Source organism: Phalaenopsis equestris, unplaced genomic scaffold (assembly GCF_001263595.1).
Source record: "Phalaenopsis equestris unplaced genomic scaffold, ASM126359v1 Scaffold235994, whole genome shotgun sequence".
In the NCBI taxonomy this organism is placed as follows: domain Eukaryota; kingdom Viridiplantae; phylum Streptophyta; class Magnoliopsida; order Asparagales; family Orchidaceae; genus Phalaenopsis; species Phalaenopsis equestris.
Genome location: NW_018253841.1, coordinates 124,283 through 134,565, shown reverse-complemented (window position 1 = coordinate 134,565; position 10,283 = coordinate 124,283). Strand labels below are relative to the sequence as shown.

At 34.4% G+C, this 10,283-nt stretch overlaps 1 protein-coding gene across 1 annotated transcript; it reads right to left on the bottom strand.

The window, feature by feature from the left end:
* Window positions 1-229: 229 nt before the first annotated feature.
* On the bottom strand, window positions 230-9,205 carry LOC110039258 (titin homolog). Its single transcript, XM_020744260.1, has 8 exons — window positions 8,968-9,205; window positions 5,866-8,855; window positions 5,618-5,776; window positions 5,344-5,523; window positions 5,077-5,262; window positions 2,278-2,376; window positions 892-1,464; window positions 230-812 (listed from the first exon to the last, which is right to left on the bottom strand). Exons 2-8 carry the CDS (start codon window positions 8,836-8,838, stop codon window positions 471-473), a joined length of 4,512 nt encoding a protein of 1,503 aa, XP_020599919.1. The 5' UTR covers window positions 8,839-8,855; window positions 8,968-9,205; the 3' UTR covers window positions 230-470.
* Between the last annotated feature and the right edge of the window lie 1,078 nt (window positions 9,206-10,283).

Sequence of the window (10,283 nt, the reverse complement as noted above, 5' to 3'; positions counted from 1 at the left end):
TTAAGTCTTTTTAAAAATAAATTTCCAAATATAAAATTAAAAAAAAAAAAGAAAAATAAAAGTTTTCCAAGTGTTTTAAAAAATAAATTTATTTAGTTTCAACATCACAAAAAATATAAAAAAAAAAAAAAAAGAAAACAAATATGAACCCAAGCAGTTCCTTAATGGCAAGAAAATTTCCTGTCAACTGATACAAGAACACAATATAAATTGAACCAAGCCATCTATGAAGCAAAAGGTACCTATAGCCATATTATTCAACCAAATTATGAGGTCTACCAACAACCTGAATCAAATAAAGATAACTTCTGTTGAACTGAATCAACAATATAAAAAAGAAAAGAAAAAAACACCCTCTCAAAAGAATGATTAAGCCTTTAGTTTGTAAGTAAACAATCTCCCTTATCACTTTCTGTAATCTATGATCCCCTCATCACTATATATAAATACCAGTATGCAAACATGTATGCTTAGAAGCCAAAATTTAGCCAGCTAACAGAAAAGGATATATAATTTCCAGCAAAGAATAAACCTATAAGTGCAGCTGCGACGCACAAAGTCCATATCCACGTTGACATCTTCTTCTTCCCCCTGTTCCTTAGATGTAAGGGGACTGGTTGAACTTTGTTGCTGTACTTATTCAATGCCGCCGATGTTCTCCTTCTAGATTTCTTTGAACTTGCCACAATGTTGCTTTCCTGTTCCTCTGAAGCTTCTTGTGAAGCAGTTTCAGTAACAGATGCAATGTCTCCTTCCACGCTTCCAGCTTTTTCTGATGAGCTCTCTTTCTTCTTCTCTTTCTTTGATCTCTTCTGCAAAAAAAAAAAAAAAAGTTCAAAATTGTTCAACAGAGTTTTATGTAAAATTTCATTTGCAATTAGATTAACTTACTAGTTCTCTTAGTTCTGCATCTTTTTGTGCCTTGTATTCAGCTTTGGCTTGGGCCTTCTCAGCTTTTCTTCTTTTTCTTTCCTCGGCCTCCTTGGCCTTGGCCTTCTGTTCCATTCTTAGCTTTTCTTTCAATTCTAATTCCTCCCTTATCTTTCTAAGCTCTTCTTCCTTTCTGGCCAGCTCCTCTGCTAACCTGGCCTGCTCCTCTTCCTCTTTTGTGAGTTTTTTCTCCACTTCCACCTCTACAACTTCCTCAACCGAAGGAGCATCCACCGCGGCAACTTTGTTCATGGTAGGTTTGGAGGGTAATTTTGATCTCGCCATTGGATTTGTTGGAAGTGCAGGTTTGGTAACTTTATGTGGGCGAAGAGGTAGTTCCTCGCGGACAGTGATAGGAGCAGGAGACCTACTTGTAGGAGAAAAATGACTGGGATGTAAGGGTTTCGGATCATTCGGACCGGGAGTCCTTCCATCTAAAGTCCCAAATTTTCTTAGGATGTTACTGACATTGGATTCAACATACTGTTTTCGAAAGTCATCATCTTCATTCCATAACCGCATAATTCGTTCAACCTGGATGAAATATTAGGTTAGTAGTTTGCCTTGTTAATTAAGGGGTCAATTGGGATAAAATTTTGCTTTTTATTTTTATTTTATTTTGTATATGCTTTGATATGAGATAAACCAAGTTTCGTATGTGTCATTAAGATATGTTTGTTTTTTAAAATACCCAAAACACTTGAGGCATATTTGATATCCCTTTTGTTTTTTGGTTTCTGTTTTTCATTTTTTTATTTTGCTTTTTGAAAATATGTTTGTTTAGTGCCTTTCTCTGTGTTTTTATTTTTTTGGTTTTTAAAAACAACTAAACATATTTTAGTGGACCAAATATATTTTATTTCAAATCAAAACATAAACAAAACAAAATAAAAATAAAAATAGAAAACAAAAAAATAAAAAGTAATTGGATTGCTTTTTTTTTCCTTTTTTTTTTTTATTTTGTTTTGTTTACGTTTTGATTTGAAACAAATTATGTTTGGTATGTTTGATTGAGATATGATTATTTTTAAGAACGCTTAAAATAATTAAATGTTGTTTTGAGTATTTTCCAAAACATGTTAATTTACTTTCAGGAACAAAAAATAAAAACATGTAAAAAAGACACCAAACAAACATATTTAAAAAAAAAAAAGAAAAAAACAAAAAAAAACATAATTGATCCCAACATTTAAAAATCATTTTGAGTGTGTTAAAAAATATGTTTATTTGATTTTAGAAACAAAAACATTAAAAATATTAAATACAAAAGAAAAAAAAATAAAAATAAAAAAAACAAAATTTATCACAAACAGGCACCAAGTGATTTAAGCTGAGAAATTAAGTCACCTGTTCAGTGCAGTGGCGTTCTAGAGCCTCTATGTCTCTTGAGGATGCATACTTCTTTGCAGCCTGCCTGTCATCCATGTACTTCCAGTAGTGTTCCATCTATTAAGTATAAAGAAGTGACATATTAGGTAATCTTGGTGAGAAAAGAAAAATTAATACGAGAGTTCTTCCAGCATGAAGATAAAAAGAAAAAAAGCCATGTCAGAAAAGCATGAAGTGTATATTTTTTGATACAGCAAAACAATGTTTAGAAAGATAACCTGCTTTCATATACGGTGATTCGAATGGATCTACTTCACATTTGAGTATGTAAAGTTAAGAAAATTATGGTAAGGACACAAACATTATAAATATGAATGCCTTTAACAAGATCCAATTATTCAAACTAAGCATGAAGGCAGATTATCGAAATGTTATCAATTTTAATAGCATATTATTTTAAGAAAAACTAAAGGGATTAAAAAATAAGGAGATTAGTATATCCTGCTATAACCTGATTTGCTTAGATGTTAGAAATTTCTGAAAAATCCTCATGATAAGGATAGAGAACTGGAACTGAATTTCTAATTGACAGTTATTTCAATCAGAAGCAGCTATATAAACAGGATAGATGCAAGCCATCTTAGCCTAATGGTTGGTAACTTTATCTTTCAATCGAGCGGTCCTGAGTTTAAGACCTTGCATATGTAGCATGCAAGCATTTAGGTGTGAAAAAAAAAACAAACCCGGACAGAACTGTTGATGGCAAAAAGCATCAAGCAAGTAGACCATAATTTATAAAATATTAAGTCGCTGTTTGGGATTACATTTAACGTTTGTTTCTTATTTTTATTTTTGCTTTGTTTTGTTTATGTTTTTACTTAAAATGAAACTAATCTATAATATGATGCCTTTAAAAATACTCACAAAAACTTTTTAGGTGTTTTCAGTATTGTTAAAAATAAATTAATTTGTTAAAAAATTAAAGTTATAAGCATGCAAAAATGGTGCTAAACAAACTTGCTTTTCAAATACTTTGTAAAAACAAAAATAAAAAATAAAAAACAAAATTGATTCCAAAAAAGCCCTAAAATTTTAAGAGCACCTAGAAAAAAATTGCATTTCACACATGCTATGCTCATATCTTTGGGATATTTAGTCGAAGCATAATAATTGATAAAGTAATGATACTTGCAATTTGTTGAAAATTCAGTGTTGCATTTTGTCAAAATTGAACAGGGTTTTTTAGAAACAAAACCAGAAAGAAGGGACGAGTCTTTCAAATTTAAAGAAGGAAAATAACCTATTTTAACAAGAAGCTTAATTAAAAATGGAAAACAAGGTAGCTGTGTCTCATACCAATTGACAGAAACATATCTGACAGGCACAGTTCAGTATGCCATAAAACCCCAGATGTTTGATCTACACCAACTCCTTCAATGATTTTGTTTGTTTACTAATTAAATTTAACAGTCATAAAACATGATCTCTATCTCTCTCTTTCTCTCTCTGTCATTTTGTGTGAGTGTGTGCGTGCGTCAAAATAGCATTCCTTCTTAGCAAGGGCCAAGAGTAAAGAAGGAAACAAATAGTAGCTCTGTAGCTACTGTAGAGGAATCAATATACGCCTAATGCCTACACAAATTAAACTGACAATAATACCACTTAAAACACTTAATAAAAACTAGAATCATGCAAGAAAATTCCCATCATTTAACAAAGACTAAGTAGGCATAATTTTTTTCTGAAATATCAAAATAAACATAAAATTTTAAACAATTATCCATTCAAGAAAAAGCATAAAGAAATGGAGGCTGAAAAATGCACGAGTAAAAGCATAAAGCAACTAGAGAAGGCATTAAATGTATAGTACTTCTGTTATTTTCTATTCAAAAAGGGAAGTGTAGTCATAGCTAGATAAATAATATGGCAGGTTAAATTGTTCAAGAAAAAAACTTCTAGGAACTAATCGAGCATCTTTTAATTGGGAAGCCAGGTAGAAAATCTAATCCTAAATTCAAGATGATGCCATTATTTACAAAATAATGAAACAAATTGTCATACAAACAACAGTGATGCGATTCAGTCATTCTACGTACAAAAGTAGATTTGCTAACTTGGTTTGTTAACTTCAGTTTCAAGCCTGCTGGACTTTTGTTATAATTCTAGTCTACAGGTTTGGAGAAACTACAGGGGCAGAACTTCCGGGTTTCTCTACAGTTTGAAGCCAATCATCACGAAAATTAAAAGCAATATCCATTAAAAAATGCCAATTCTAGTTTCACCCATCGGTGTACTTATCTTCCAGCCCAAATTTCAATAAAGAAAGCTTGGCCCATTGATGGATGCCTAGTTCTCTTCAATATCATATATTCTGAACCCCTAGTCTTGATGATTTTGTAAAACTGCCTCCGAACTCTAAATGATATTTTTGTCAACACAGAAAAAAATATATAAGCCTACTATTAGCAACATAACTGCTAACTTTTTCAATATGAGCTTATAGGAACATTAAAACACTTAAGCATCTAAAGCTATGAAGTGAAAAGTTACGGATTGGCTTTATTTTATTTTATTTTATTATTTTTCTTTTTTTGGGAGAAATAATTTGCCGGAAGGAAAATCAATTGAAAGGCATCTTGAGTGGGGTATATATGCTAGCAGATATGTCAGCGGTAGAAGTCTGAGAGCATCACAACCATAGAATAAAACAAGCAAAAGAAAAAAATGAATGAACCTTTGAAAAATGGTCACAAAATAATAACCATCAATTTAAGAAAATAGAGCCAAAACAAAAATCAAAGTATGATAGTAACACACCTTATCAGATTTAAGGCCATGCAAGCTTTTATAAGCATTTTGACGAAGTTCATTAGCAGCCTTCCACTTCTGTTCATGCTCTTTAATTCTATTAAACTGATCGATATAGCTTTTGCTAACAACCTTTGAGTATTCTTCCGCTTTCAAGTGAGCAGTTCTTAGTGTATCAAACTCCTTTTTCAAAGTCTACAATAGATCAAAACCTTGTACATTGGTAAGAAAATCAGAACAAAAACATCAGCGAATATAATTAAAGATGAGAAATACCCTCAAGCTTGATTCAGCTGTTTCTTTCTGCTTTAGAGCCTCATCAATTTCTAACTGGGAGCACTTGCTAAAAAGGTGAAGTTCTCGTTCATGTTTAAGTTGATTTAGCTCCTGCAAGTATTTCTTCTCATCTTTTAAGGAGATTGTTTCATGTTGCATCTTGTGCTCTAAAGCATGAATCTATGTACATAACAAAAAAAAAAAAAACTCTGGGTCGATAATTTGCAAAAGAGATGCACCGTTTATTTGAATAGAAAAAGTTTGTAAGTCGTACCTGAGAAATAATTTCCAAGAACGAGGATGCAGTCTTTCCTTTGCTAATCACATTCTGGACAGAATCCATCTCTAGACGTTTAGCATTAACCAAAGCTTTAGCCTTTTTCTCGTCTTCGTTGGCAGAATCTCTTTTGTGAAAGTAGTCTGAAAGTACTTTCTGAATGGCAATGGAACTGAATTGCTTTAAACAGAACCATAGAAAATCAAACTTGAAGGATTATAAAGGAACCTTTTTAGTAAACTTACCCTCATGTTATCAAGTTCAGCCTTTAGAGAATCTCGTCTTCGAGTATGTTCATCAACTTGCACCTGAGCATCAGTAATCTTTGCTTGATGTTCGACATTGATGACTTTCTGAGTTAATCTGGGCACTTTGATTAAGCGATACTTTTTAATAGGCATCTCAATTTTTTCTCCATCAACATCTGGAGCTGAAGGGGCTGCATTGCCTTCCTGTTGTTGAAAGTGCACAGCATCCTGTTTCTCTTCTGACTTCAATTCCTTATGTTGCTCCTTTGTCGCCCCCAAATTCTTCTCAACATAGATTTTCATATTTCCAGTTGATTCAGTGGCTGATTTTTGTTCTCCCTTTACATTAGCAGTTTCAGTCCTCGAACTTTCAACACTCCGGTCATCTGCTTTTAAGTCCTTTCTTTTATCCTCTATCTCTTCAAGAGCTTTCACAGGTTTTGATACCCCGTCAGCTAACTCAGTGGCAGAATTCAGCTCACTCTTTTCATTTTCAACCTCATTTACCAAAGCTTCAGCATTTCGGTTTTCTTCTGATTTTGAGGCTGTACCTATGTCCTCCTTAAGTGGCTCTGGCATTGAACCAACGAAAGGAGCATCTGCAGGCTGGATTTCTCCTGATTCAGAAGTTGAAGCTAAGAGCCTACTAGGCTCAGCATTTGAATCAATGAATGAAGCATCTAAATCCCGTTTTTCTTCTACTATAGGAGCTAAATCCATGTCTTTCCTAGGCTCAGGGTTTGAAACACTGAATAAGATCTCAACATTCTTGTCCACATCTGCTTCTGGTGCTGAAACCCACTCCCTGTTAGAAGTCTCTGGCGTTGAACCGGTGGACAAAGCTTCATCATATTCAACTTCCGCGTGACAAGGGGAACTAATAGATTCCTTTGCAGGCTCTGTGCTTTGTCCAATAGATGAAGCCTCAACAACCTGGCCTTCTTCTTCAATAGGAGCTGAACCACCGTTCTTCTTGACGGGCTCATCAATTAACTCTACGGATGAATCATATTCTCTTTGTTCAATTTCAGAATTTGGCAGAGACTCATTGACAATGTGCTGTCTTACCTCTTCAACAGATGTGTTTAATTCTCCACCTTCCCCTTCATAAACAGCTGGCATAGTTTTGGTTCGCAGATTTTCATCCAATTGAATATCTGAATTTTTTTCATTCTCCCAATTAATATAATTGGATGAATCATCACAGGCTATGCCCATATCCCTAACTTTAGAAGTAGAATAAACTTCATCATCCATTTGATCAGTAATTTCAGATTCAACATCCTTGATTTCTTCATTAATGGTTCTCTCTCTTTCTTCAATTTCCGAGATAGAATCTACCCTTTTCTCTGCAGCAGTCCTGACCGAAGAGTCAACATCATCACATTCTTCATGTATGTCATCCCTCCTATCTTCAACGTCAACAACGGAGCTAATTTCCACCTCTGCAGATTCAACATTATTGATTCCTTCATCAATGATAGTTTTGCTTTCTTCAACTTCCAAGTTTGAATCTACTCCCTTGTTATCAGCATCCCTTACCGAAGAGTCCACATCCTTACATTCTTCAAGATTGTCATCCCTCCTATCTTCAATCTCAGAAACAGAATTAAATTCCTCCTTAGAAAGCTCAGAAGAATCAATTTTCACAGATACCTCATTGTCGATATCCCCTCTATCTTCAATTTCAGAAGCAGAATCAGCTTCCTTTATCTCAGCAACAGAAGACTCGACAGCTCCCCTTTTATGTTCACTGGATTTCTTCAGTTCATCAATTTCAGAAACAGATTCAAATTCTTCGTTCACAAGCTCGGTGCCAGCAGAATCAATAGGATCAATTTTTTTAAACAGTAATTCTGATTCAACATTCCTAGAGACAGGTCCAGATGAAGATGACTGTGCTGAAGAAGCTCCAATAGGCAGTCCTTTGTTGTCACTTCCCACTTCGCTCTGTGCATAAGAAATCTCTGTTCCTCCAGTTACTTCCTCTTCGGTACCCATGATATCTTCCTTATTCAAATATTTAATGACCGGCTCCATTTCAATTTTTGAATCGGTCACAATCACCACTTCCTCTTCATCTTGACTCTGATCTTCATTTTTCAAATCTTCGTTAGCCATAGCTTCATCTTCATTATTCAAATCTTCAATAATTGCATCCTTTACAATCTTTGAATCTTCAACAATCATCACCTCTTCTCCAATTTGATTCTTTTCTTCACTTTTTAAATCTTTGATGTCCACGACTTCATCTTTAGCATCCGATTCATCAAGAACTCCATCTCTTTCATCGATAAAATCCTTAACAGCTATCTTCCCCTCTTCTACTTGATTGTGCTTTTCATCATTTGGAACCTCAACAACAACCGTTTCCTTTTTCTCATTCTCCTCTTCATTCGTCGATGCTTTAAAATCTATTGCACCCTCTTCTTTCTGCGCACGATCTGTTTTAGCACATTCATCAACAACTTCTTCAAGTTCTACACGCATAGGCAGAATTTTCTCAGCTAACTCACCATCAAGAGCATCATCTTCCCCCTCACCCACATCATCACCCTTCCCTTCACTCTCTACCAAAAAACACTCACCCAATTTTCGCGCCTCCTCACCCTCATTCCCATCTCTCTCCACGCCATTATCTCCCTCGCCCTCCTCAACCCTCGCATAATCTACAGTAGTATAAAAACCTGAATTGGCAGCCGACAGATCTCCTGTGCCCCCTTCACAACCACGGGCATCCACGTCAAAATCCTTCTCGGACGAATCCGATCTGGCATCGAAATCACCGCCATTCATCACCATTACAAAAGAACCATCGGTTCCGCTCCCATCATTGTCGTCCCCGTCCCGGCAGGCAATGTGCTCAATCTCTCCTCCCATCTCCCTCTCCTTCTTCATCTCCAGCTCTGCCCTAACAAGAAGCTCTCCCGCAGTGCCGGCGCCCCCAGCCTCGTTCTCCTCCACCGCCATTGCTCTCCCTCCACCAGCTAAATCAAATCAGCAAAAAATCAAAATCAAAATCAAAATCTAACTACAGCGAAACAGGCGTAGTTTACAGATCTGGAGAGAAATTAATAGAGAGAGAGAGAGAGAAATCACCTGTCGGTGGCGCCGGTGATCTGAACGCAGAAGGCGAAATCAACGCAGTGAGAGATCAAATCAAATAAATAGCGGAAAATGAATGCGACCTCGATCTCCCTCTGCTGAATTCAAATTATTTGATCTCTGCTCTTCCCTGCAGATCAGCGGAACGTGACACAGAACGAGGAGAGAGAAAGAGAAAGAGGAGAGAGAGAGAGAGAGATAGATAGAGAAAGAGGTGATTTAAACGAACAAAAAAGATTAGTTAACTTTGTTCTCCTTCTTTCTGATACTGCCCCATATTTGAATGATTTGTTTTACTTAATTAATTAACCGCCCAAAGTTTATTAACACAAAAGTCTTATATATTTACATTATATATATAGGCCTGTCAAAAAAGCTTGTTGTTCGCAAAGATTTAATGTTCGGTTCTTCAATGAGTTCGTGTTCGATTACTTCGATAAGTGAACGAGACGAACGTGAATAATTTTTTTTCATTCAGTTAGTTTAACTAACCAAACACGAACAAAAATTAATAATAATAATATATTGATATACTATGTTAGTAATATACTAATATAGATATTATATATTTATTAAATATAAGTTATAAATTAATATAATACTATTTATATATATTAATATTAGGGATGTCAAACTGACTCGTCGTTCGCGAACAGCTCGTGTGCGGCTCGTTTGTTAAGAAACGAACACGAAGAGTGACTTCACGAACAATTTCGAACACAAGCTTATTTCAAACAAACTAAATTTCAAACGAACCGAATACAAACACAAACTCTGTTCGTCCGTGTTCAGATCGTTTACACCCCAATTTATTTATGGCTCAAAAGTGTTATAAATCTAAATAATTAAAATGTTGATGTTAGATATGTAAATAACTCAATTTTGTGTGGTATTCATGTAAATTTTGCATTGTAATAACAAATTATGAAAAATTTAGAATTAAGTTGGTTTTTGTTAGGTCTATAATAACAAATTACTAACTTCAACCATGTTCTTGTGAGTTTTAATCTAAGAAAATGTTGATAGATATTTAATTCACAATAATCTTAAAAGATTTATGAATTATATTAATTATTGAATTTACTTTTTTTTTTTATGGTGGTTGGGTTTGATGTATTCTAGTCATATATTAAAATTCAATTATTTTTTTTATTTAAATTATATTTTATTTGATTATATTCAAATTCTTAGATGAAATTTTAATATTTTCTTGCAGGTAAGTTCTTAGCTCGTTTTCATAATATATGAGGAGCTTATTTCGCTTACTTTTCGTAGTGTTGCGGTGTTTTTTTTTTTTTTTTAGTTGTCCA

What these genes read in the sequence shown, in the direction of transcription:
- LOC110039258 (XM_020744260.1), bottom strand. Translation starts at nt 8,838, where the DNA reads ATGGCGGTGGAGGAGAACGAGGCTGGGGGCGCCGGCACTGCGGGAGAG. An exon ending in TCTTGGAAATTATTTCTCAG is followed by an intron (nt 5,524 to 5,617) that starts GTACGACTTACA and finishes TTATGTACATAG; the next exon opens with ATTCATGCTTTAGAGCACAA. An exon ending in ATGCAGAACTAAGAGAACTA is followed by an intron (nt 813 to 891) that starts GTAAGTTAATCT and finishes TTTTTTTTGCAG; the next exon opens with AAGAGATCAAAGAAAGAGAA.